Source organism: Artibeus jamaicensis, unplaced genomic scaffold (genome assembly GCF_021234435.1).
Source record: "Artibeus jamaicensis isolate MK-2021 breed Jamaican fruit bat unplaced genomic scaffold, CSHL_Jam_final contig_525, whole genome shotgun sequence".
NCBI lineage: Eukaryota > Metazoa > Chordata > Mammalia > Chiroptera > Phyllostomidae > Artibeus > Artibeus jamaicensis.
The window spans coordinates 12,594,994-12,621,678 of record NW_026521874.1 but is presented as its reverse complement, the minus strand read 5'-3'; the positions used below and the strand labels follow the sequence as shown (position 1 = coordinate 12,621,678).

The 26,685-nt window shown below is 56.1% G+C and overlaps 1 protein-coding gene across 3 annotated transcripts in view; it reads right to left on the bottom strand.

Annotated features, from left to right (window-relative positions):
* Positions 1–26,379, bottom strand: part of SGSM1 (small G protein signaling modulator 1) — a 65,478-nt gene extending 39,099 nt beyond the window's left edge. For all 3 annotated transcript variants that reach the window (XM_037156242.2, XM_053669910.1, XM_053669912.1), the window contains exons 1-8: positions 26,291–26,379; positions 26,159–26,202; positions 8,781–8,856; positions 6,599–6,761; positions 4,412–4,564; positions 1,233–1,300; positions 808–953; positions 547–678 (exon numbers count right to left, since the gene is read on the bottom strand). In XM_037156242.2, coding sequence (XP_037012137.2) covers positions 547–678; positions 808–953; positions 1,233–1,300; positions 4,412–4,564; positions 6,599–6,761; positions 8,781–8,856; positions 26,159–26,202; positions 26,291–26,309 — 801 coding nt within the window. In that variant the 5' untranslated portion in view covers positions 26,310–26,379. The remainder of the gene's footprint in view (positions 1–546; positions 679–807; positions 954–1,232; positions 1,301–4,411; positions 4,565–6,598; positions 6,762–8,780; positions 8,857–26,158; positions 26,203–26,290) is intronic.
* Between the last annotated feature and the right edge of the window lie 306 nt (positions 26,380–26,685).

Here is a 26,685-nt window from a genome sequence, read left to right as displayed (position 1 = left end):
CTTAGTAAATGTCAGCCATGAGGACCTTTATTTTGATACCCTAGGCATCTAGCACTTAGCAGGCTGTGTATAAATGTTTGCTGGATCAGTGAAGAATAACGAGAGAGAAAGAAGGCACAGACAGCAGAGTGAACAGGTAGATGGACAGAGGGACTGGAAAGTAAACGGGCAAAGAAGTGGATGGATTGGTGGATGGATATAAACACAGGCAGATGGATGACGGGATGGTGGGAAGGCAGGAACAGGGGATGGCGGACACAGACTGGAGGAGAAGTGGCTGGCTGGCTGGAGATACTGATGGGTGGGTGGATGCAAGGGTGGATTTGGCAGCAGGAAACATTTGCATGTGGAGGAATGAAAGGGTAAATGGAAATATTGGCATATGGAGAATGAATGGATAGAGGAGATGCTGGCGGATGAACGAATAGATGGGTGAGTAGGTAAAAGGATGGATGAATGAATGAGCCACACGGAGCCAAAGGGAACTTCTCTGTAACATGGAGCCAGACCCCCAGTGGAAGATCTGGGCCCAGGACCAAGTCTCACCGGCTGAACGAGAACATTGTTCTTGCCATACAGCAGGGTGGCCCGGGAGTTCTGGTGCAGGGACTCCACGTAGTCGCGGGCGGAGAGGGACGGGCGGTCATCCATGCTGCCACTCGAGTGCCGCTTCTGGATCTGGCAGTGTGATGAGAGGGAGAGAATGAGGCCTGGAGGGACCTCCAAGGCCCACTCCATCCCCTGTGCACACGCGGCGTGGGAACTGGGCCAACTCCCGCCCAGGGTCCCAGGGCCTACCCCACTCACACAGAGGGCGGGGCGCTTGGTGGGCGAGTCCTGCCGCAGGTGCGAGCTGTGGATGCGGTGCCTCTGGACGAGCTCGTCGGCGGAGGGATCGGTCCAGAAGTGATCCGCCGTCTTCATCTTGGTGTACTCCAGCGCACAGGGGCCCACTGCAGAGCAGAGGGGCGCTGGCAACACTCCGCCCCAGAGAGCCTGCCCTCCCGTCCACGTCCGGATGGGCCCCTCGTTCCACTGCCCCTCCCCTCCAGCCAGCTGGGAGGCCCCAGCGTACTGCTAAGGAGACGCCAGCGTAGGATGCTGGGAGCAGGAGACAGGGAACAGGTAAGTTGTGATGGGGAGACTAGAAGGAGGGAAGAGAGGCTTTTAGGAGGTGCCCTGGGAGCCAAGGTTAGAAATTTAGAGGACGCTCAGAGGACTAGACCACTCACCCAATAAAGACGCCAGGATGGGGCCATCCACAGGATCCATCAGGAGCGCTTCCTTTTCATAGTATTTGCTAGCAAGAGAGCAAAGAGCATGCAGGTTTGGAAAGTGACCAGCAGGTGGCGCACAATCCACTACGGCCTGGCGGCTAAGAGCAGGCAGCCTGGGTTCAGGCTGCCTCTTGCCAGGGGGTTACCTCTGTAAGCTTCAGCTGCCCCATCTGTAAAATGCGGATAATAATGTATCTCCTGGGGTTGTCGAAGGACTTTCGAGGGAGACAACAGATGTGAGGCGCTTCGTTTAGCACGGTGCTGGGCATGTAACTGCTTAATACATGGCTGTAGCAAAAGCCTTAATGAGGTAGCAGGAATAATCATTATATAAGGCTGCTGAGGCCTGGCCGGTTCTATCTGCTTCTACCACATCTTCCATTTCAGACAGGAAGTCATTTAGAGGCACAGATGATATCAACCCTCCTAATGTTATTGAGGCAATAAAATGCTTTTTAGCTGTGGTTATCCCACAGGCTGTATTAACAGGCCTTCCTGTCCAGATAACTCACACGGGCAATGCTGGGCTGGAACACTCAGAAACACGCCCTGGCTTCCGACTCTTCGAAATCACACGTGAAGCCATCATTAATCAGTACTGCAGCGTTCGGCTGGATGTTTCTGGTTTCTGTATGAGTTGTCGTACTTTGGTTTCTAAGTCTTGGCAAACTTTATACAGTCTAGACAGTGATAGAACTTAGCATTGGAAAGGAGCTGGTTCTGACCTCCTGAGGGATCTCAGCTCAGAGAGGGTAAGTAACTTGCTGGAGGCCACACAGCAAGTGGGTGCGGGCCTGGGCTACAACCAGCTGGCGTGGTTCCTCCCCTCCCGTAGCTGAGGGTCAAAGAGGAAGGATCTAGAGCCGGACCACCTGAATGGAGCCCAGCTCAGCCACTCCCTCCATCCTGGGTGCCTCTGGGCGGGCGACTGGCCTCTCTGAGCTTCAGCACAAAATGGGAAGGAGGACAGAACTGTGGGAGGGTTAAACGTCAGCCTGCACATGCGCAACAGCAGAGGCTCCAACCAGGAGGGTCTCGCTCAGTGGCTGCAGCGCCGCTGTCATTTTACTCGGCTGTCAGATCCAAAGATGATGCTTTGGGACACCTTCCACTCCATGGTTCCGTTTCCCTTCCCAAAGCCAGAGGCTGCGTGACCACACACCTTGCAAATGCTGCCTTAGAAACAGCAGGGAAGGCTGGGAGCAAGACGTTACTACAAGGTACCTGAGGGAGTTTCTTTGGGGGACGGGTTTCATTGAAACCGCCCTTCATCCTGAGTGTGTTGCTTATATGAAGCAATACACACACTGACATTTCACAGAACCGTACGGCAACGAGACACGAATATATGTGAAGACTGGTGAAATCCAAGGAAGGTTTATTGTTAAGGCCACAGTACTGTACTAACGGCAGGTTCTTGCTTTGGGACCTGTACCCTCTGGTTACGTAGAATGTCCCTGAGGGGAGGCAAGAACTCTCTGTACTGATGTTGCAACTTCTGTGAGAGTTTAAAACTCAAAATAAAATGTTTAATGAGGCGACAGGAGGTTGGTATTTCTGCTCAAGTTATTACTAACTCCCTTTGGCGGATTTATTCAGTAGGAGAATACAAGGTCACTCACCAAAAGCAGTGCCTTCAGAGGCCCTGGACCTATAACGGCTCAGGGGGCGGTGACATGTTATGATTCACAAGAAGGTGAAGAGATTAACTGGACCCCCAGAGTCTAGATTTCTTGCAGTTCTTCTCCTGCCCCAGGGCCCTTGCACTCACTGTTCCCCCACCCCCTTCGCCTGGATAATGCCCACACACCCTTCAACTGGGAGCTTAACTGTCATACCTTCCAGGACACTAGGCACAACCACCTGGAGGAGATTAAACACCACCTTTAATCTCCTGTCTGTCTTTATAATTATTATTACTTAAGTGTTTTCTCGGCTACAATGGGAGCATCTTGTGTGGAAGGACCTTGCTTTGTACTTTCACACCTATTTTCCTTGCAAACAGGCAAAGAATAAAAGGTGACAAGACCTACTGTGTGTGAAGATGTAGTTAAACACACTTCCATCTCCCAAAAGATGGGGCAATTCTCAGATATTTCTCTCCCTCTCTGGCTGAGAAGTGCTGGCTGTGAGGAGTCTCAGAGCACACACCACCAGAGGGCGCCCCACTGCTCCTGGCGCAGCATCGCAGGTGAGACCTGTGTACCCAGATGTGAGGTACCCAGTACTGTGTACACAGTATCTATGTACCTGGCTGTGGAATCACAGTTCCACAGGAGGCCCTTGCACACTGAAGGGATGAGTGTGCGGACCAGTGTTTGCCAGGAGGGCTCCTATTAAAACCTTCACGTCAGGTAACTCTGAGCCAGCAGAGAAAACGCAGAGTCCCCCTGCCCTTCCCAGATGCTGGGTGCTGGCCAGCTGCTCTTTCTTTAATTAAAAAAATACATACTTTACTGATTATGCTATTACAGTTGTCCCATTTCCCCCCTTCACTCCCCTCCGCCCTGCACACCCCCTCCCACCCAAGTTGTCCACTTTAGTTCATGTCCATGGGTCACATATATAAGTTCTTTGGCTTCTACATTTCCTATACTATTCGTAACCTCCCCCTGTCTATTTTCTACCATTATGCTACTTATTCTCTGTACCTTTTCCCCCCTCTCTCCCCCCCACTGATAACCCTCCATGTGATCTCCATTTCTGTGATTCCATTCCCATTCTAGGTGTTTGCTTAGTTTGTTTTTTTTAAGGTTCGGTTGTTAATAGCTGTGAGTTTGTTGTCATTCTGCTGTTCATATAGTTGAAATGTGAAAGAGACTTATCTAAGAAAAAGAAGGTAAAAAATATGGCCAACTCCTCATCCTTCTCAGGAGTGGCGGCAATCCCTATCCTATTCACCAAAAGAGAAAACAGGCACAGACAAACTGAGTGATTTCCCTCTGGCCTCAAAGTTAGTGAAGAAATTCAAGACCCTCATACCCCATTCCAGATGCGAAGACCCTCCACTGCTATTAAGCAACGGAATATTCCCAAGGATCTAAGCTAGGCTAGTTCAGATTCAAATATTCAGGTGCAAGGGGGTGCAATTCCCAAGACTGCCAGCAGGTGGAGGCAGAGTGCGCCCAGCTCACCTGCTGTTTTCCACAAGGTAATGCACAATTTTGTCCAGGACCTTCTCAAACAAGGCCGTGCGGATCCACAGGTGCTTGATGGCGAGTGGTGACAGGTTGGGCAGTTTGGGCAGCTTCCGTACATTCTCCTGGAGGCCCTGGATCTGGTTTCGCCTTTGAGATCAGTAAAGGAAAAAAGATATTCACAAAACGAAAAATCCAACAAGAGCAACATGCCAATGAAAAAAACGGTCAACCTCTCTAGGAAATAAAGAAGTGGCAACTAAAACAAACTATGTTGCTCCTGGTAAATGGAAAAACAGTTGAAAAAAATAATACCCAGTGAGCGTGAAGGTGTGGTGAAACGGACACTTGCATACACAGCGGGTGGGTAAGACAGAATCCCATACTGATATTTCTCTCAATACCTACCGATCTATTTATCTGCTGGAAAGGAGTGCTGGCCATGGAGATTCTTGGACTATTGATCCCTCAGTGGCTCCTGACTGCCCTTGAGACGACAGGCAGGGCGCTCCGGGACCTTTCTCCTGTTCACCTCTCCTTGCACCCCACCACTCTCCTTTCTGACCCTGTGATCCAGCCCAGCGTAGGTTTCTGTGGACTCCCAAGGCCATCATCAGGCTCCCATCTGAGGACTTTCCCCAGCTGCTGCTTCTTCCTGCCTCCCCTCCCCAGCCCACACTCACTCTTTAGGTCTGAGCGAGGGCATCCCCTCCTGCAGGAAGCCCTCTTAGACCAGCCAGAGCTGGGGGAGGGGCCCCTCCCCTGTGCCCTTCGGACTCTGAAGCACAACTTCCTGATCACCTTTCTGTCTTCCCCTCCACATGTGACCTTAAGGGCACAGACTAAGTGTTCCAATTGTTTTTTAAAATATAATGCTTCCCGAGAGTCCACCAGAGGGCAGGCATGGTTCCTCTTCCTGCCTCCTGGGGCCGGGCACAGTGCCTGGCATACAGGAGGGGCTCAGTGCACATGTGCATAAATGAGCGACGGCATGAACGACGATGGCTCTCCTGTCCCCCCCAGCACAGATATCTCTAATGCCTCCATTAACAAGTCACTCCCGATATTATGCAAGGCCCATGGAAACCCACCCCTTTAAGAACTTATCAGCGACACCTGGGAATTTAGCAGATGGACTGGAAGGCAGCTTGAGGACCAGGTGGCTGAGAATGCAGATACCAAGTGGGGGCTGGCGATGGCCAGTCCACAGCCCTGCCCATCATGCAGTTCTGGCCAGCAGCCCTGGGTAGGCAGGGCTTGAAGGAGGAGGAAAGGGCCGTTTCTCATCCAGTGAAGGGGGTGATCACCCATGGCAGACAGGGCAAACACACGGCATGCACAACTGTCCCTTTCCTTGCCCGTAACAGACATGGTTAGTCAATCCATGCACTCTTTCTCCAGAAGCCCAATCACAGCTTCTGAATTTTCACAACACCGTTCTCTAGACAGCCACTGACACGCACTGGAGCTGAGACCTGTCTGCCATCCCTGAGCAGGCTCCGGGGGGGGGGACTGGCCGTGTGGTCAGGACTCTGGAGGGAGGTGCTTATGGACACACACTCAGGCCACAAGCCTCCCCCAACACACACAATCAGCCCCGAAGATTAGGGAGCGGAGCCTCCCCCCACCAAGGGGCTGCCGTGGCATGCTTCCACGGGAGCCCCGAGCAAACAGAGGCCGCGCTTGCTCTACGACAGTCTGGTCGTGCTGCCCACAGAGCAGGGCTTGGCTCACAGCAGGCGCTCATTCATTCAACACTCCTTCCCCGGGCATTTACCAGGTGCTAGGCTCTCCCTGATGCTGGGGACACAATGGGGAGTAACACAAACGTAGTCACCTGTCTTCATGGAATTCAGTCCAAAAGGGGAGATAGACAATAGTCAAATAAATAGCAAACGAACAAATGAATAATTGCAGATGGTGGTAATCACTGGGAAGAAAATAAACGAGGTGGTATGAGAGATGCGAGGTGAGGGCTGGAATGTACCCCCATGTAGGGGAAGGCCTGGGTGATGACAAGGAACCAGCCATGGAAGATGAGGGATGTACATCAGGCAGAGGACACAGCATGAGCAAAGGCCCTGGGGCAGGACTAAGGAGCAGGAAGGCCTGGCCTCACAGAGCCTGGGAAGGAGCATGGCCTGCGGGGGGCGCTGCCCCAGCCTACCCCCTCTCTGCACTCACGCGTTCTCGATCAGCTGCTCAAGGTCCTGGACCTTGCGGCTCAGCTCCTCGGCGGGTGGGAAGGTCTTGCCCACCTTCATGAAGAGAGCCGCGATCTTGTTGCTGCGCAGGAAGCCAGCCGCCCGCCGCCGCAGCCCGTGCAGGACGCAGGCCTCCACAGCCGCTGCGGGGACACAGTGGTCAGCAGGCCCTGTCCTGCCCACTCTCCCCACCATGCAGCTGGGCTGGAGTTCCAGTCACTCAGGCACCTCGGAGAGGGGGGGCCGCCCCAAATCACAGCCTTGTGATGACATCACAGGGGAAACGTGTGCCTCTCCACCTTCCACCCCGGAGAAGGCGGGGAGAAAGTTCCTCTCCCACACGGCATACTGGGAGCTCACTCTGGTCAACGTTTAAGGGACACAGTGAGTACACGTACGAGTTCCTTCGTACTGGGCCCCTGTGGGGAGTCAGACCAGCATTCAGGCTTGTCTTACCTAACCCCCGTGACAGAGCCCAGGATGCAAGATTTCTACTTAGCGTCATCTCACAGAACGGTGCGCCAGCGAGAGCCCAGCCAAGGTCACGTGGCGTGTAAGAGAAACGCTGGGAAGTTCTGGTTTAACTCTGTGTCTTAGTTTTCTGCTAGCAACGACGTCATTCTGAATGCAGTGTCCACCTGCTGCCCAGCGGCCCATGGACTTCAAATATTCCGGGTGAGGATCTCTTAAATATCTTCATTTTTTGCATACATACCCATCATCGTTCATTGGTTTGTGTGACAGTAAGTTAACCAACTATTTGGGCTTTGTACACAAGGTCTGATTCTGCTGACGGCTCATGGGGACAATGGACACAGGGAACCCAGGGAGGCCAGTCAGGCCCCATTCAGGGCCACAGCGTCTCTCTGCCCCAACAACTCCGATCGGAGTTGGCTCTTTCTATTGCTGTAGGTCTTTAACCGACAGGTATGTTAGCGATTCCTGAAATGAATATGCATACCACTGGCACATAGAACTGTCCAGGTGAAAAAAGAGCTGAGCGTATATGTACCCCATACATATTTATGTGCGCTCTACTTATGAAGAGTTTAAATATAAGTAGAGCATATGTATTTATGCTCTACTTATATTTTAAATGTGTGTATGTATATATAGCACACTATTGTCATATATGTGTGTACACATATATATTTGTATGTATCTATATATCTACATATGCACACACACATATATATTTAAATAAACATTTCACTTTAAAGAACAAGACCTTGCCAAGTCCACTGACAAAGAAGTGGCAGAGGCAGGATTTAAACCCAGGTCGGCCTGGCTGCAAAGGGGCTAAACTGACCCCAGTGGGCTCCCAGGTCACGGTGTGCGCTCAGCCTGTCACTGGCCCATGGGTGGCGGCCCCAGCCATCTGGATGGAAGCTGATGGGCCTCTCCACTCGGCCAAGACCACCAGAGGGAAGTTACAGCATGCCCTTCGTTATGAGACACTGCGGTCACAAATAAATTAATAGCTTTTGGGGAGAAAAATGGAACTTGCCCACTTATACACAGACACTGATTATGAGCCGAATCCTGACTTCAGGGACATGCAGAACACGGGTCTCTCTCGCCACTAGGAGCATGCAGCCAGACCCTGGCAGTGTGGTCGTTTCTGCCCTTGAAAGCGCAGCAGGTTCAAGGACAGGAGTCCGAGTCACTCTGGGCCTCAGTCCTGCCTCCTTTGCTGACCCAGCAGGACACGTCCCTCGGGGTATGTGGACAGCTCTGACTTAACTCCATTTCGGTTTCTTTTTCTTAAGTCCTTGTCCCTCTCTTCCTTCACTCGGCAACAGCCACGGCAGAGTGAAGAGAGGACCCACGAAAGGACGGTCGGGGGGCTGGGGGGGCCATTTCCCAGACACAAGACCACTGTCGCCAGGGCGGGGCCCGTGTGAGCTGAGCCCCAGGAGGGGGAGTCAGGCCTCCCCTGCCACCCAGGGTGACCCGGTCAGGGGTACAGAGGTCACGTGTCACTTCTCCTCCAGGCTTTTCTGTGTTTCCCAGCTCCCTAAGGAGTCTCCTTTGGAATCTGAAAATAACTTCAGTTACAAAGAAGAAAAGGGGCGTGAGGACCCTCATTCAGACACGCCACTCCCCGAGGGCAGCCCCCAGAGGAAGAAGCCACTTTTCGAGGCCACGGGCCACGGACTCACCACAGAAGGAGATGATGTGGCTGCTGTCCTCGTGGACGAACTTGCGTGTGACGGCCTCCTCCATGATCTGCTTCACCTGGAAGGCAGAGGCGGCTGGAGGGACGCGCCCGGGCTGTCACACGCCCACACCGCTTCCCTCCTGCTCCCCTTCCACCAGGTCCCCGTGGGCCCAAGGCCCGCGGTCTGAGAGAGCTCCATGCTCCACCTTTTCCTGGTTATTCTTTCAGGCTCTTCACACGACACGCTTCTCAGGTGTCACACAGAATGTCACCTCCTCCCCAATCACATTATCTAAGGCAGCCCTCCCCCCGCCCACCCCCTCCCACCCCGTCACAGTCTCCGTTACAGAATACCTACATATTCCCCTCCTACGTGGCTCTTTACTGCCTGCCTCCCCCTTCTAGAACACACTCCCTGAGGGCAAGACCTCGTCTGCCTGGTTCGCTGTATCCATGGAGCCTAGAACAGCGCCTGGTGCATACTAAGTGCTTGGTAAGTATTTCCTAAGCGAGTGGATTCGGCCCCGAGTGGAGACGGAACTCCCACCCGTCTGACTACTACAGGCGGTCACCTAGCAAACACTTCTCCAGCACCTCTGACGTGCCGGACACGGGGACCAGGTCCTGAGAGGCAGTGTGCCCCTGCTCACGGAGGTGACTCTATGGTGGCCTGAATACCTTCCTGGTCTGGTGGGGCTTTAGCGAAGTTGTCTCTTCTCTGGGCCTCAGTTTCCCCACCTTGAGGCTGAGGAGGCGAGAAGAGACCATCTCAGAGCTGGTCCCAGCTCTACACCACTGGGGCTGTGACGTGGGGTGACGGGAGCCGGGCCGGAACCCCCACCCCCACTGCCACCCCAACAGGCCCCTTCCCCCTTCCCGGATGCTCTCCGGCCCACCCAGACCCAGCTGGGCCGCTCGCAATGCCCCCACGTGACAGCATCCTCAGGCTCCCCACGCCTCTCCCCCTCCCTTCTGCCTCTGCCCCTTCCTGGTGCGGAGACGGGCCTCAGAGCATCCCTGGCCGCATCCCCAGAGAAACACGTGACAGTGCCCACCCCAGACCAGGCGCACCAGCTCCGCTGCACCCAACCAAGCCAGCCCCCTCCCGTGAACGAGATCGAAGCCGGGCTTGGCCAACAGCATCTCTAAGCCCAAAATCTATCCAGCCAGGCCGGTGGAGTTGGCCCTATTTACAGATACGGACACTGAGGCTCGGGGAGGCAACCTGGCCCACCCAGGTCCACACAGCCAGGAGTGGCAGAGCTGGAATTCCAACTTACACATCTTCCATCTCGGCTCCAGCTGCCATTCCCTGGCCCCTCTAGCTACTGGCTGTGTTCTTCAGGCACGTCCTATCACCTCTCGAACCTCGGTTTTCCTACCGGGTGAAGGGCTGATGGGAGTGGGACCTGTCCCAACGGGCTGTGGAGGACTGAACAAGGGAATGCAAACCAGGCGCTGGGCAGAGCCCGGCACATGGCGTGTTCTCAACAAATGTTGGCTGCACGCACAGGTCGCCTGTCTAGAACCCCACCTGGCGTTCTTCATGGCTATCCTGGCCTTGGCTGAAACATCACCTGCACGAGAGACTCGACACCCCTGCTCACATTCCCACCGAGGCTGCTTTTATGACACCCATCAGACAAGGCCACCAGCACCCGCCCTCCCTGCTAGGCTGCGGGCCCCACCAGGGCGAGCGCCCTGTCCCCCCGTTTTACAGCTACGCCTCTGGCACACTGTGGGTGCTCGATAAAGTTCTCTCTGAGGAGTGAATAGCTTGAAGGATCGAGATCAAATTCTGCCCTGGTAAAATATTTTGGCTGGAGAACGCTTTCTCGGCACCACGGCTGTGGGTAAAGAGAGTAGCAGCAGCATCACACCTGTCTGTCCAGGGAGAGGGCGGAGGACACGAGAGGTGGCCCAGCCGGCCCAGGGTCACAGGGCCCGTGGGGTGTGGGCCCAGGTTTGTCTGACTCCAGGGGCTGAGCTCCTCCAGCAAATGCAAATGCGGTTTTGCCCACATGGTCTCAGAGCCTTTGCCCACCTCTCCCCCTCCCCCAAATCCCCCGAATACTACTCCCCGCCCCCTTCCTTTGCTCCTGAGGAAGGACGCAGTGATGCTGGGCTATGACCTGGTGTCTGAGAACCTGCCAGAAAGGGCCTGCTGGGTACCCCAACCTGTGCACCCCTGGAAACAGAGCGGCAGAGGGGGCAAGTTCAGGGGGAACAGTGGGCTACGTGGAGGCACAGTGAGGGCGGGTGGTATCCGGGCACCTGGGCTGGGAGGATTTTCAGGGAACCTGGGTCACCTGGCTCTGACTTTGCCAACCACTTCCTATGGGGGCCTGTCAGGGGCAGGGGGTTCTCAAAGGTCAAGATGGTCAGGGGGCTTCTACCCCCCGCCTGGCATCCATTCTGAGGGACTCCAACAGCAGCTTGCATCCCTCCCACAGTGGGGCTCTCACTCCTTTCGGAATTGGACGAGCTGCAAGGACAGGATGTCGGGAGGCAGCAGAGAGGTGCTAAGAGCCCGGAGTGCAGAGTGGCTGACCTGGGTTTAACCCTTGGCCATCCGCTGCCTGCCTGGGGCTGGACCAGTTGCCCATCTGTGAAACACAGTGGGTGGTGTCAGCAGCCCAGCCTCACAGGCCCAGTGGGGGCATGAACGAGATCTTGGAGTGCACCGGCACCCAGCGGGAAGCCCTACACAGTAGAGGCTCTTGCGCTGACCTTGACCTTAGCTGTTTAGCCGGCAGTGTTTGCTCCAAATCCGCCCACCCCCTCACCTCTGGGGCGGGGCTGGCCTGGCCCCCCCACACCCCAGACCTCTGAGTACCTGCCCACCCCACCTCAGGCCCCACCCTGCAAACCTTCGGGGAACCAGCTCCAGCCATCCCTCGCTCTACCTGCAAATATTTAAACAGCATAAAAGGAGGATTAATCTCAGGAGGGAGTCAGGCAGGGAAATCCTGGCCAGTGAGTAGAGTGGGAAGGGGGGACTCTTGGGGCTTCCAGGTCTGCCCTGTCCAGTCCTCTCCTCACATCTGCCACCTGCACACCTGGGACCCTGCCAGGTTCCAAATCAACTTGCTGCTCCTCCCTGCCCCCCTCCCACACTGCATGTGTCCATGTCCCCTAAACCGAGGGAGGAAATAACATGACCCAGTGCTCAGGGCCATGGTAAGGATTACGGGAAATATGGGCAGAGGGCCCTGTGTGAAGGGGGACGTGAGTGCACGAAGAACGGGAAGGCCGGGCCCCGGTCAAACTCCAGCTCTGCATTAGCTGGGTGACTTCGGGACTCAGTTCCTTCATCTGTGAAATGGGGACGGCGCCTGCATCACCTGTCAGGGCTGCTCCGTGAGAGTGCCATAAACATACGCACCAGGCGCAGACACGGGGCCAGGGCCCAGACCGCCCCGCCCATAATAGAGCGTCTGGCTTGACGCTCATCCTTGGAACTGACCACGGCCGACTTCCACTCCTCACCGGTGGGTCTGTGCATCTCGTGTCTGTCTGCGCTGCGGAAGCAACCCGTTTGGGGGCCACTCTGAGTAAACTAATGATACCAGCACCGACAGCAATGCCCACCGCACGCGCGGTTCCAGGCAGCGGCCTAGCCCCCCTAACACCCGATCTCGTCTGCTCTGCGTGTAAGGCTGGGTCGGCCAACTTTTCTGTGAAGGGGCAGATGGCCGCCACTTCGGGCTGTGAGTGAGGGTTGCCAGACTGAACACAGCAGGCCCAGCGAAACCTAAATTCCGGATACTTTTTGTAGTGTAAGTATGGACCAAATGTTGAAACAAACACACACGAAGAGATTACTTCCTGCTTTTCTCAAAGTCAAGTTTAACGGGGCATTCGGAATTCTCATTTGCTACATAAACGTGGCCAACCTATTTCCGGGCCACATACAGCGTACATTGCATAGTCTTGTCTTCACGATGCTTTAGGAACGGAAACTCCATTCTTGGCTTGGGGGCCGTACTCAGACTGGCTGGGTCTGGCCCCCGAGGCCCCCGGGTCTGCAGCATCGGGCTCAGGGCCTGTGGTGCACAGCAGCCCTAAATGAACGTCGCCGCAGCTGCCACCTGCCCCCCAGCGGCCTGCTGCCTCAGTCCTGACTCAGAACGCCCCCGTCCCACCTGGGGTCTCAGGGGTGAGTCACGCTGAACCAGTAAGGGCGGCCCCCAGGCACCCTGAGGCTCACATTTGTAAGAAACTTGGCAGTGGTGGGGACGGTTAAATTAGGATGCCTGGAGCACCTTGGGTGGCTTTAAAAATAACTCTCAGCAAGTAAGGAAAGTGGGAGAAGAGAGGGATGACGCAAAGGCCCCTTGCCAACCATCGGGGCAGGGGGGTGAGCCGAGGACGGCCATGCCCGCTGCTGAGAACAAAACGAGCAGGCCCCCCCGGGGGCCAGCAGCTTGAGCCCCACTTTGAATCCCTGACCCTTGAACACGGGCCCCAAAGGGGCTGCCACGGGCTCACCCCCTTGCCTCTGTCACATGGTACCTTCTACCAGGGGCCCCTCCAAGTGTGTTCCAGCCGGCTAACCACAACTCAGGCTTCAGCCAGGTGTCACCTCTTCCTAGGAGCCCTCCTGGACTACCCATGGCCCAGGCAGGAGTAAGTGTGCCTCTCCCACATTCCTCTGTAACACCTGCCCTCCCAGCATTCATCACATGAACCACAACTGTCGCTCACTAACATGTGTCAGCACCTCCTCTGTGCCTGGCTCCAGGTGGCAATCAGATAGTGTCCCTGTCCTCATGGGGGTCACAGTCCAGCAAAATCTAAAGGCATTAAGTAACTCACATGAGTGGTTAATATCTGCAAAATGAGACCAGTTCTCTGCAGCCAAAGAACTTGGTTCTGTGAAAACAAGCAACAATGAAACCGGTGGGTAGGGAGATCATGGGGGGCTTCCTGGAGGTGGTGATGCTCCGGATCTGAAGTAGAAATGAACTCTCTGGGTCTCGGGTTCCCCACGTCTAGAGCAGAGGGGAAAACTGTCCCCTGCACCTGCCCCCGTGGAACTGCCTTGGAGCTCACAGGAAGGAACAGATGCAAGGACACCCGGGCAGGGAAAAAGCGCTACGTGGAAACAGCTGCAGCTCTTTATTTTTAAATTTGTCATGGGCGAGGCAGGCAGGAGGCGAGTTGGGAGGGGCTGGAACAGGGCTGACGGCGGGTGGGCGGCACAGGAATAGTGCAGGAAGCTCCAAAGCACAGTCACAGACCAACATGGTCCGGGGGTGGGGGAGGGTGCTGCCACCCTGCAAGCTGGGACTGTCTCCATGGTGTGGCCCGATCTTCCCTCCTGCCAAATCCTGTCCCTTCCCTTTCCCACATCCCGGGCTCTGGTCACGTGTGCCCTTCTGTCTGTGTGACCCATGTGATACCCCTACCTGGCCTTTGCCTGTACAGTCTCCTCCACCCGCTATCCCCCCGTCACCAGTCCCACCTCCAGCTCCAGCTCTGGAGACGCCGCCCAATGCTCAGGACCAGGTGTCCTCGGCCTCGCTCCCTCCTTAGGCCCCCAACGTTGATGGGACCCTTCCTCTTCTGAGCTCCTAGAGTGACACCCACTGTATAGCTGTGAGTGTCGGGCTCTGGAGTCCAGCTTCCAGAATTCAGACCCCAGCTCTCGCACTCACGCTCTTGGGCAAATCAGGGTCCTTCTCTGAGCCTCAGCGTCCCCACCGGTACAACGGGTGATCCGGCATTAGCATGTGCCTCACAGGTGTAGGGCACGCGGCAAAAGCACTGCACACAAGAGCAGCCACGTGGTAAGACACTGACACTTTGTTCCACGGAACGACAACCGGCACTGATTTATAAGGCGTCCACTGCGTGCTGGCACCCTGCTCAGGGGCATTATCTCACCTGCTCCTCGGGTAACGTAGAGAAGGTACAGTCACCCTCCGCCCTTAACAGCTGGGGAAACGGAGTCTTGATCAGGTTACATGACCTGCCCAAGAGCACATGGCTTCCAGACGGCAGGGTAGAGATTCGAACCCATGACTGACTGCCCTGGACAGAGCACGGCACACAGTAGGTTAATTCCTTCACTCCAAAGACATCTGAAAGTGCTTCCTGTAAGCCAAGGCGGGGCTTTGCATACAGGAGCCCAAAGAATCAGAACAGCCACGCACTGTGGGTGTCATTGCTATTACTCCCGTTTTCCCACTGGGGCAACGGATCTGGGAGGGGCCAAGGTCACCTGGCCTGTGGAGAGGGCGGGATGTGAATCACGGTCTCCTGCCTGCGGTCCCAGGTCAAGGTGGGGACCCGAGCAGCCCGGTGGCCGAGGCACCTGCTCCCTTAGCCCAACTCAGCCGAGTGCCACAGGCACAGCCAGCTCCCTGCTCCAGGGCCCAGCAGCGCCCACTGCTCTACCTCTGCCCTGGCCCTGACCTTTTACCATCTCTCATTGTCCTTCCCAGGACCCCCGGGGCCTCCTAGCTGCCTCTCCCTGTCGCAGGGTGAGGTAAAGAAAAATAAATTCCAATGTGAAACAAAGCGAAAGCAGCCAGTCTACAAAGACTACACATGGTGTTGCTCCATACATGACGTTCTGCAAAGGCGGAACTGCGGAGACGGTAAAAAGACCGGTGGTCGCCGGGGGCGGGAGGGGAGGAGAGACGGACAGGCAGGGCGTGGAGGGACGCGGGGCAGCGAAAGCATCTGCAGGATCCTACGCAGTGGTGGGCACGTGTCGCTATCCGTTTGTCAAACCCGTAGAACAGACACCCCCGGGGGTGAACCCGAAGGTGACCATGGACTTCGGGTGATAATGACATCTGCCTGGAGGTTCAGGGGTTGTGACGCGTGACCCACTCTGGTGCCGGATGTTGACCGTAGGGGAGGCTGTGCGTGTGGAGACAGGGGGTATATGCGAAATCTCCATGCTTACCACTATTTTTAACACGAACCTAAAACTGCTCTAAAAAATAGAAGAAAAAAATGTCCTTTCCTCACTCTGCTACTGATGGAGGGTGTTGGCAGGGATCTCAGCCTTTCGGCACACGGCTAAGGGCCTCCCTCCAGCTGGCACCTCCGCCTCCGCGTCCCCAGCCCTGCCGTGGCCCGCCAGGGGCGTTGGGCCTTCACGGAGAGGGGCCCGAAGGTGCCTGGCTCGCATGGCACTCCAGGAGCCCGGCCACCACCAGTAAACGGCCCAACACTTCCTCTTCTGGACGCTCGCTCAGTTCAGGACAGCCTCGCCCCACGCTCCACCCTGCCCGCCACCACCACGCAGACAACCAGGGCAAAGCCACACGGGTGTCTTCCCATGGGTGCATCCCTGTGATGCGAGTGAGCTGGGACGGAAAGGGCATCAACACAAAAGCAGCGGCATGTGTGGCCCTTCAGAGCGTTAGCAAACTCCTCCCCCTTCACCTGCCCTAATGGAGGCTGCAGGCGGGCAGGAGGCAGGAGCGCTGCCCACTCAGCTGCTGCCAGCCCGGCCCCAGTTAATCATTTCCTGGCCTGCTACACAGAGGCACCAGGCACTGTGCCCGAACAGCGTAAGGACCGGCCGGCCCGCCACAGCCTGGGTGGAGCGCTGTCCTGCGGCCGAGGCTGGGGCTCCCATCAACGGACCTCCCATCGCCTCCCTGCATGGGTGCTGCTGCAGACACCCTCCAACAAGGGGTTCCCCCAGTGCCTGATTCTGGGCCATTCACCTGGGGGCACCAGGCCAAGGTCCTTCTGGCCAACACCGTCATGCACAGTCACTGCTGGAGATGAGGGGGCTGTGAAGAGTCCTGGCCGCCCCCAAATCGCAGAGAAAACAGCCAGCGTGTTGCACGTTCCCAGCCCACACCCTGGGGACCAGCCAGCTTCTTCCCGGGTGCACGGCCCACTGCGTGTGGCGGCTGCCGTGGCAACACGCCGCACTCCCACAGACCCACACGCCTCCTGCACGAGGAACACACACCCTGACTCAAGCGTACCTGCGTTCTCTGGGAGGCTGTCCAGACTCTGGGGGCCGGGCAGCTACAGGAGAGTAAGAGATGGAATTTCTAGGTGACGGCTTAAAACACACACAGTGTGAACCAGAACACCTCTACCCCGGAGGGAGAGCCGTTGAATGGGCTGAAGACTGGATCAGAACCCAGGCTCCGACTCCTACCGGCTGTATGGACTTGGGCAAGCGACTTCGCTTTCCTTGCACTTCACTTTACTCATCTGTAAAACGGGACAATAAGTAGGACCTAACCCTCTGAAGTTTCATTTTCTAAGATTAAATATGCTGTTGATTGTAAAGCACTTAGCACCATGTATAGTACATAATAGAACCTTCTGGAAGTGCCCTAACCCTGTGCTATCCAACCATATCAATAACCACACATGACTACCGAGGACTTGAAACATGGCTGGTGTGACTGAGAAAGCGTTTCCCATTTAATTTTACTTAACTCACATTTAAGTGGGCGCCCCTGATTCATCACTCACATCGGACAGTGCGGGTCTGGGACACGGTGGGTGCCCAGCAAATGCTAGTTATGATTATTCCCAGGGGTCGTTGTGACTGGAGGCTCACAGGGTCAGAAGTGAGGAGGCCCCACCTCGCCGCCGAGGGCCGCGCTGTACGGTGCCGGCCCGTGCATCCGGGCATCTTGCAGACTGGTGCTGAACCGCACTTGAGTGTTTGGGTTGTGGACGACATAGAGGTACTGGTGACAGCTGAGGACGGCCTCTCTGTACGGCAAGTACAGAGTGTTTGTACAATTCCAGGGCTTTGTACACGCCCAGAGTAGAAATCTCTCATCCGCTAACACCTGGCACATAACAGGTACCCAGGCAGCACCTGGGATCATAGCCAGGCCTGAAGCACGAGAGGATCCTGCCACTGATGGAGGCGGAGCTCCAACGACAGGCACCCTGGCTCCTTCGAGATGGACATTTAGGGCACATCTGCCTGGTTTCTAGTTCCCTGTCTGGTCCTCTCTCCTTGACTCCGCCCTGGGACCCGCCTTTGCTCTCAGAGAGCTGTCTCTGCTTAGCCCCTCAGGCTGGACCAATCAGGGCACTCCGTCCCACTGTGATTGGTGCAAAAGAAGGATATGACCCAGGCTGGTCCAATGAGGCCTAATCTTGGGACTCTGCTAGAACCACGGGGAAGAGGAAGTTCTGTTTCTGTTTCTGATGCCAAGCTGGCAGATTGTACCCTGGCAGCTGCTGGGCAACATTCTGCCTCCCCAGAGAGAGACGCAGGGCACAGAACCGGCACAGAGAAAGAGAGCACAGAGAGATGGAGACAGATGGGGTCCTGATGGCATCACCGGACCCCTGGATATAGCCGCACCTGAAGCCTGACTCACTCCAAACTCCCCAAACCCTTGAACCAATCCAGTTATCGGCACTTTCCCTTTTCACTTTATGTTGACATACTCATTTATTTGTGTAGCTAGTTTTACGAGCAACTTAATATCCAACACGAAATGCGTGGAGCTCGCCAAAATATCCTGTTCTGCTGCTTCTCAGCTACGTGACCTTGGTCCAGTTTCTCGACCTATCCCAACTTCAACTTCCTCATCGGTAGAGAGGAGCTGCTATTTGTACCCACCCTACAGAGAGACTGCTCTGTGGATGAAATAAGATAAAGCACTTACAGGAGTGTTTAATAAATGGTAGTTACCATAATTCTAGCTTACTAATTATAACCGTTAATTACTAAATGAGGATAAGCGAAGAAGAATTCATCCAGTGCCCGAGTATCACCAAGTCTCTTGAACTCCTGGGACTTATCTGATTTTAAAATGGGCCTTAGTGCCAAAGGCCCTGTTACTGTCCTTTATAAACACGAGGACCTGAGTTCCCCCAAGGTTTTGCAAAGAAAAGGCACAAATAGCTATTCATCTCCTGTCCCCTTTTGCTACCAAAAGAAAACAGACCACTTCTCGGTGGAGCACAGCACCCTCAGCCGCCTCAGCCAGGGGCTCCCAGTGGCTAGTGGCCGGCCAGCCCGCTCCCGAGGGCTTCTGGCCTCCTTAGGCGGAGAGGTCACCTCCAAGGGGCCAATGAACCTGGGCCCAGAACGAAGCTCTGGCTGACCACCCAGGACGGCCTCACATCCAGTCAAGACTCAGCTCTCCTGGTTTCTACCCAAGGCTTGTTCCTTTGGGCCCCCTAACCCCTGCCCAGCCTGCAGCGCTGCTCCTGTGCCCCGGGACCCCCAGCCCAGGGTCAACCCAGGGAGAAGATCTCATGTTGAGAGCATCCGCAACTTCCAATAGGACCAGAAAAGATGGCCCGATGTCCTTGTGGAACTGAGTCTATCTGGTTCACCCATAAATGCTGTTGAGTGCCTGGCCAGCAGGGGGGACACATCGACGCTGCTGTTTGGTAGGCGATGACCCCAATGTCAGACACTGCAGGAGAGGTTCACACACAGAGAGGCTACTGGAGGACAGGCCTACGACCTGACTCAGGACTGTCCAGCTCCAAAGGCTGGCCTTTCCCTGACTCCACACTCTCAGCACAGCTCATAACCACGCGTGGGTCACTGCTTTGGGCTCCGGAGCGATGCAAAGCGGGGTTCTGGAGCCAGACCCCCACGATGGACCACTGACAGGCTCCATGCCCTTCGGTAAGTCACTTGCCATCTCTGTGCCTCAACGAGGTCGTCCACACAAAATGCTGTTTAAAAAAAACAAGACTTCACCCCATCACACTGGTGTTGGTGGAGGCCTTGGTCGCCTTGAGTGGAGTACAGCCTCCCCCCGCAAACATCTTATCAGCTGTAGATTTTAATAAGTCTTAAACACAGACTTGGCAAATTCCGAAGACAGAAAATATCAGGGAAACTTGGCTCACGGAGAGGGATGTCAGCCAAATTAGAGACTTGAGCTTCTCAGAATCCTGGAGCCTGTCCAACCTCGTCACTTAGAAAGCAGAAAATGAGACGGGGGCACAGCTGGGACAAGGGGTCGGGTGTCCTCATTTCTCATGGTGATGACGGAAGTGTCCCTCCTACCTGCCAAGCAGCAGCAGCAAATACTGCCGCCCGCCCCCAGGGTCCTCCCTAGGCTACTGCAGCGGAGACCCAGACAGACTGCAGGGGAGGCCAAGCCAGGGAGGGCAGCCAGGGACCTGCCGTCACACTAAGCTGGGAGCTAAAGCACAAGCCATCCATCCGGATCAGAAGCCCCTGGAAGCTGCATTGTCAGTGACCTGAAAAAGGCATCAAAATGCACCTACGGCTACGGCTGCATTATTCACAAAGAGAATAATCTGCCATCTTAAGCCCGAAATCATGGCCTACAGACACTGTTGAAGTCAACCCAGCCAGCTTCAGAGAGCCCCAAAATATCCCATCAGAATGTCTGGATTCCCTCGCAAGCATTTCTGGAACCCTCACTTGGCCCAGCAAGGGAGGAAAGGGGGAGCTGTGATTTCGAACCCAAGAATGAAAGCTCCAAGAACAAGGTAGAAGTTTTCTCTGTGGCTGAACGACTTTGCGGCTGGGCTCACTCATCACCTCCATTTATTCATGACGGGAGCGCGTCCACGTCCCCGCTGTGGGAAACCCTCTCCCGGCTCCCATGTCACTCAGAGTAAAAGCCGAAGACGCCCAGGCATGGCCAGCCTCCTGTTCCTTCTCTGACTTCATCTCCTCCTCCTCCGTTTACTACCATCCGGCCTCGCCGCCTCCTGGCTAGGCACTGCTCCTGACTCCAGGCTGTAAATGCTGTTCCCCGTGTCGGGGACGCCCTTCCTGCAGCCGTCCGCAAAGCTCCCTCTTTCCCTTCAGGTCTCTGACCTCCTCTGGATGGTCAGCCCTTCCCACTGCTCTCCAGCCCTTTCCAGCTTTATTTTCCTCGTGGCAATTGTCACTCCCAATAGAAATTTGTTGCTTATCAATCCGTCTCCCAATTAGACTGTACGCTTTACGCGAGCATATGCACTGGGATGTTGCTTTGCTCACTTCTCCATCTGCAGTTCCTAGAACAGTGCCTGGCGCGTAGTGGAGGCTCAATAAATATTTGTGGAAGGAAAAAAAAAAGGAGAGAGGGGGAGAGGGGCAAAGGGGAAGAAAGGGGGGGAAAGGGAAGGAGGAAAGAAAAGAGGGTGTTTTCTTCTAAGAACCGGCAGAAAGCGTCCACCCTGGCCCCCCGCCATCAGCTGACTCCCTGAAGTACAATTCCCAACAAGACCCTCTGCTCATGCATCCGCCGCTGCTCCCCACTGTCGCACGGGGCAAATGCTGCAGCCCGGCAACCAGTGCCCAGCATGAACTAGAATGAACGGAATTCTCCTGCTTCCTCTCCTTCCCCTGCACACAACCGACCCCCACGGACTCTGCAGAAGCTCAGGGCTCCCTACCACGGCCCTCTGTGAATTCGGGCCACGAGGCCACCCTTCAGCGCCTGACAGAGGGGGACTGAATCCCGGCTTCTCCTGGAACCGCCTGTGTAACCGTGATACGAGCTGCTGGATGGCCCTGTCCCTCTGGTCCCTCAATGACCCAGTGAGGGAGACAATCACTCCCCTCTCGGGGCTGTCCCTCCAGCCGAGGAGGGGGTGCTTGCGGGCACCCAGGGCAGTGTCCACGCTGAGGCCTCTCAACAGCAGTGCCACGATGGGCTGGCCACTCCTCTGTGGCGAGGCCGCAGGGCGTCCTGTGCATGGCAGGAAGGTGAACAGCAGCCCTGGTCTCTACCTACCCGATGCCAGTCAGAACCACAGTTGTGACAACCAGAAATGTCTCTAGACGTCGCCGGATGTCCCCTGGGGTAAAGCTGCCAGATTTATCGATATATACTTATACTAAAAATGACTCATTATCTGTAATTCTAATCTAATTGTGTGGCCTATATGTTATTTGGCAACCCTACCTGGGAGGCAAAATTAAGAAAATTAAGAACCTTCATTAAGAACCACTGGGTGCCCAGTAATAACATCAGTTTTTCCTTTCACCTTCCTCCAAGCTTCTTAGTGTGTCCCGTCGACCTCTGGGACCCCACTGCCTCTCACCCAGGGACGGGCGGCTCGGCTGTCCAATGAGCCCCACTGGGCCTGTGATAACGGCTCCCAGGCTGGTCCTGCCACCAGCTCATCTGCAGGGCTGATGAGGCTTCCTCTCCAGCCCCCCACTTCAACCCTTGCCTCCTTACTGGGGTCTGTCCTCTGCCAGCAAGCCCCCACCCTGCCCCTCCAATTAAGAGGCCTCCTAGGCCCAGCCTAGAGGCAGGAAAACAAGTCACTTAGTCACTTTGCTTCCCTTATCAACTCGGTCACGTGGCTGGCTCCTTTAATGGACGTTGTCATGGCAACGGGAAGCCAGTGCCTGCTCCCTTTGGGAGCCAAAACAAAATTAAGGGGTGGAGGTGGGAAGGGAAAAGGAGGGGCGGGTGAAGGGAGTCCGGAAGGAGCCTGGATAAAGCTGGTAGGATTTAACTGGAATTCATGCTGAGGCCACCCTGTCTCCAGCTCTCCCGTGGTGGCACGGGAGAGACAGGAGAAAATCAGGCGCCTGCCCTGGTGACGCTCAGGCTAACACGGTGGGTGTTTTCACACTGTTTATCCTGACAGCTGAGTAATTTCCATCCCCACGATGAATACACTGAAACCCAGACACTTGTGAAGGTACAGCCAGTTGCTCAGCCAGGACTGTGCAATTCACAAGCAATCAATTTCGGCTCCTCTCCCTCCTTTCCATAGTCCCACATCCTCCCCACTCCGTTCCCCTTGCTTTTATGAGACGACCGGGGCTCTGTCCCCAGTGCACCCAGCACCACTGTCCTTTCTTGTGGAATTCCTCCCACTCCTGATGCTCCCATTCCTCAAGTTCACAGAGCTCCCTGCAGCCCCAATGTTTTCACTGACGCGATTCCCTCTGCCAGGAATGGTTCTCCTCCGTCTCTGCCCACCTCATGCCTTCCTCTAAGAGGCCCCCTCATCCTTCCCATATCTTCTCAGACACGACATACGTTCACGATACGGAACTGCGTGCAGCCCATCTCCACTGTGTGGGCTTGTGCTGCAGAGAGCCTCTCCCTTAGACCTGGGGTGCTGCCTGCAATTGCATTTTCAATTCCACTCGGAAGGTCTGTCCGGTCTGTCTCCCACACAGAAATGTCAGCCCCAGGAGCGAGGGCCTGTCTTGTGCCCTGCTGCATTCGCAGCACCCAGCCCGGCCTCTGACACACGAATGCCCCCAGGAAGTAAATGCCCTGACATCTGAACCCAGCACTGGCTGATCCCAAAGCTCCTTCTTGACCTGCTGCATGGGGCTGGGTCACATGAGCTCCCTGAGTCAGCACTGGACAGAGCTTCCAGACCTGCAACCCCTGCTGGCCTTGTGGCTTCGGCTGCTCAGGCAAAGCCTGCAGACCTGCCTGGCTCAAATCCAGAAACTGATTGTTCGGCCGCTGCTGCCAGAAAGAAGGATGTGAGGAGCCCTCCGGGCAGGCTGGGACGGACAGGGATGTGGCTCCTCTGAACCCAGACGGTGAAGGGAAGGAACACCTGATTTGACCCCCCGATTTTTACGCCTTCCACAGGAGACTGGCTCTCTGATATCAGGGGCAGGTGATCCCCAAAGAGGAGGAAAAGGAGAGAAATCTGCTTTGGAGGGAACGAGCCTGTCACTAGGCTCTTAGGGTGTGCCCATGACAAACAGAGCAGCTCACAGACGGAAGACTTGAACTTGTTCTCCTTCACTTGTCTGTACCCTTGAAACATCACTTTCTCTTTCTGAGCCAGTTTTCTCCTCTGTACCGTGGAAATACCATCCACACACGCCGCAATGACGGCGCTGCGCAGATGAGGATGGGCGTGTTTGCGATAGAGAGCGGGAAGGGCCTGGCTCTTCTGCCAGACGGCCCTGGGGGTAAGTCCCCAGCGCTGTCCCCTCTTGGCTGTGCACTCTTGATCAACTCCCTCTTCCTCCCTGAGCCTGTTTCTTTGTTTGTAAAACGAGGGGCAACCTCACTCGCCTTAGGAAGTTCCTGTGCACACAGGGCGGGGCCCAGAATAGCCCCAAGAAATAGATGCTCAGGCTATTAAAATGATGGGCCTTAAGAAATGCAAACATTAGGAACAGCCTCCATCTTGGGGCTGCTGAGTCTGGCCTCCACAGATGCAGAGTCAATGGGTACTTGAGGCCCTTGGTCCAAACCTGCAAGGTTCGGCCCCGCCCCCCTCAGGTACCAAGCAGGATCCCTGGAGGCCTCTTTGGTCAGATGGTCTTGGCCCACAGCTGGGCAGAAAGCTCATTCTGTACCCCAAACCCAGCCTCTCCCAGGAGAGAGGATGCAGGCTGGACGGCTGGCCATCAGGGACAAAGTGTTCCCCAGCCCGGCCAATAACCCGAACCAGACAGGTGTGGGGGGATTGCCACGGGCACCAAGGCTTCCTTCTCCAGACGTGGACACGGAGCCTTGAGAAGGGAAGAGACTTGGCCAGGGCACCAGGGGAGCTGGTGGTGGAGCTGGGGCCAGGGCCCCAGCTGGAGCCCAGCCCAGGTGCCTTGCTGACAGTCCTCTGCCTGCAGCCCCCTCCCAGTGGAACCAGCCAGCTACTAGCCCCTTAAAAACACAGCCATCCCAGGTGCACACATCTGGGGAGCAGAGATGACATCCAGGTTTGGTTACACAAAGAACAAAACGACTGCAGGTCTGTAACCTGAAGGCTTTGGCAGGGGGAGGGGGATGTCTATATACACCCTCCCCCCAAACAGTCATCAGAATGTGTGGGTCTGTGGGCTGTGCTGGAAAGAGGGTCAGGACAGTTTTCTTCAGGTCCCCACAGGGGTCTCTACGAAGGCAAAGCTGAAAAGTTCTGGGCCTTTTGGAGGGATTCCATGTATCCTGTCCGTTTCCTTATTCAGAAAGTTCAGGTTGTGCAACCAGCCCTTGAAACCACATAGGCACCACCACACACACACACACGCACGCACGCACGCGCACACACACACGCACAAGCGGGGTGGGGCAGCAACAGATCACCTGCAGCCTGGAGGCTGCCCTTGACAGCTGTCTGCCACCAAGCGGGGAGGGGCCTCTTGATGTTCAGCGCAGACACCAGATGCTGACGCCCTGAACACACACAGACGCAGGGATCAGGCCAGCCCCCGGGTCTGCAGGTTGAGGACTCAGGATACACCCGTGATGCCGGCTCAGCAGCAATGGGATCCCAGACTGAGAGATGTGGGTGACCCGAGGAAAGCATCACACACACAGTCACAGCCTCACTCATCTACACATCATACACACGGATATACACACAGTCCCACATCACACACACGGATACACACAGTCACAGCCTTGCTAATTCACACATCACACACACGGACACACACAGTCACAACCTCACTATTCACACATCACACACATGGACACGCAGTCACAACCTCACTATTCACACATCATACACACAGATACACACAGTCACAACCTCACTCATTCACAGGCTTCTGCATCACACAGACACACATCATACCCAAAAATACAGATACACACAAACGCACAGATGTGTACACACAATACACAGAGATAACACCGAGGTATCTCCAGACAGATGCACAGACACCTCAGATTCACATGCTCCCTGCCACATGCCTCACCCACACAGGCATGTACACACATACACACACACACAGAGTCCAGGCGTCTGAATGCTTGCCGGACACCCATCCCTCCAGATTCTCCCCTCTGCACCAAGTCATGGACTATTAACAGTAGGCTAGACTGGGCTCCCTGCTGGCCCCAGGGAGAGAGGGAGAGGGGCAGGAGAACCCTGTCTGACTCTCATCCTCCTTCATGGGTGGAGGGTGAGGGGCCCTTGCCTGCCAGGAGAGTGCAGGCACATGCTCACAAGCAGAGTAACCCTCTGACCAGGGACTCTCAGGGACGGAGTCCCCTGGCTCCTGGGGGTGACTCCAAGGGCTGAGAATCAGGAAGGGGGAGTGTGGGGATGTGTGGGGAGAGGCTTTATTTACCCAAAGGGTTATCTTTCCCCTTCCCTAAAGTCTAGCCCTCCTGCAGCCCCATTAGACTCCCCCCCCACGCCCTATGAGCCCCCCACCCCTCTGCTGTCTCAATGCACTGAGACCCACCCACCGGCTCCTGCAGGAGAGGGGTCCTACGCAGGCAGAGGCAGGAGTGCCCCACAGCTGGAGAGTCCGCATGCTGCACGCAGCAGAAAAACATCCAGAGCCCCCACCCCCTAACTCCCAGCTTCCTCCACACCTGCCGGAGGTGAGTACCCACCCAGGTGAGCCCCACAACCAAGGTGGCAGCCCCCTAGCACCAGTGACCACCCCTACCTCTGACAGACTCCTTCCTGGGGGTGGGAGGCCACGACTGCCACACCCCCAGAGGTTGCGGGGGAGGGGGACGCCCCCTCCCCCACCTCCCCACCTACCTCCTTCTTGACGGTGCGCAGCAGCCTCTGCCGGGTCTCCGGCCCTGTGGGACAAGACGGAAAGGCGACTGTTCAGCCGCGGGCTGGGGCCGGGATCGGGGCTGCCCTCCCGCCACCCCTGCGCCCCCTCACCCGCGGGGCCCGAAGCCATGGCTGGGCGCGCGGCGTTCCGAATCCCGGGAGGCGGTAGCGGCAGTGGCGGATCTGGCTCTCCGGCTCCAGAGCTGCGGCGGCGGTGGGGCGGGGCTGGGCGCCGAGTGACGTCAGGGCCCGTCCAGCGCGTGGCCCCGCCCCCCGGAAACACACTGCCAGGCCTTCCAAGTTCCCCGCCCGAAGATCCTCCCCGCCCCTTGCACACCCGCACGCCCTCACCTCCAGTGCCAGACCTCCCAAAAAAACAACCCCCCCCCAGCGCCCCACCGACCTTCCTGTCCAACGCCAGTGCCCCAGCCCCTTTACGTGGGTCAGGAAGGACTGCATCACTTATTCAATGACTGCCAAGTGCCAGGGTCGAGGAAGTGGCGGGA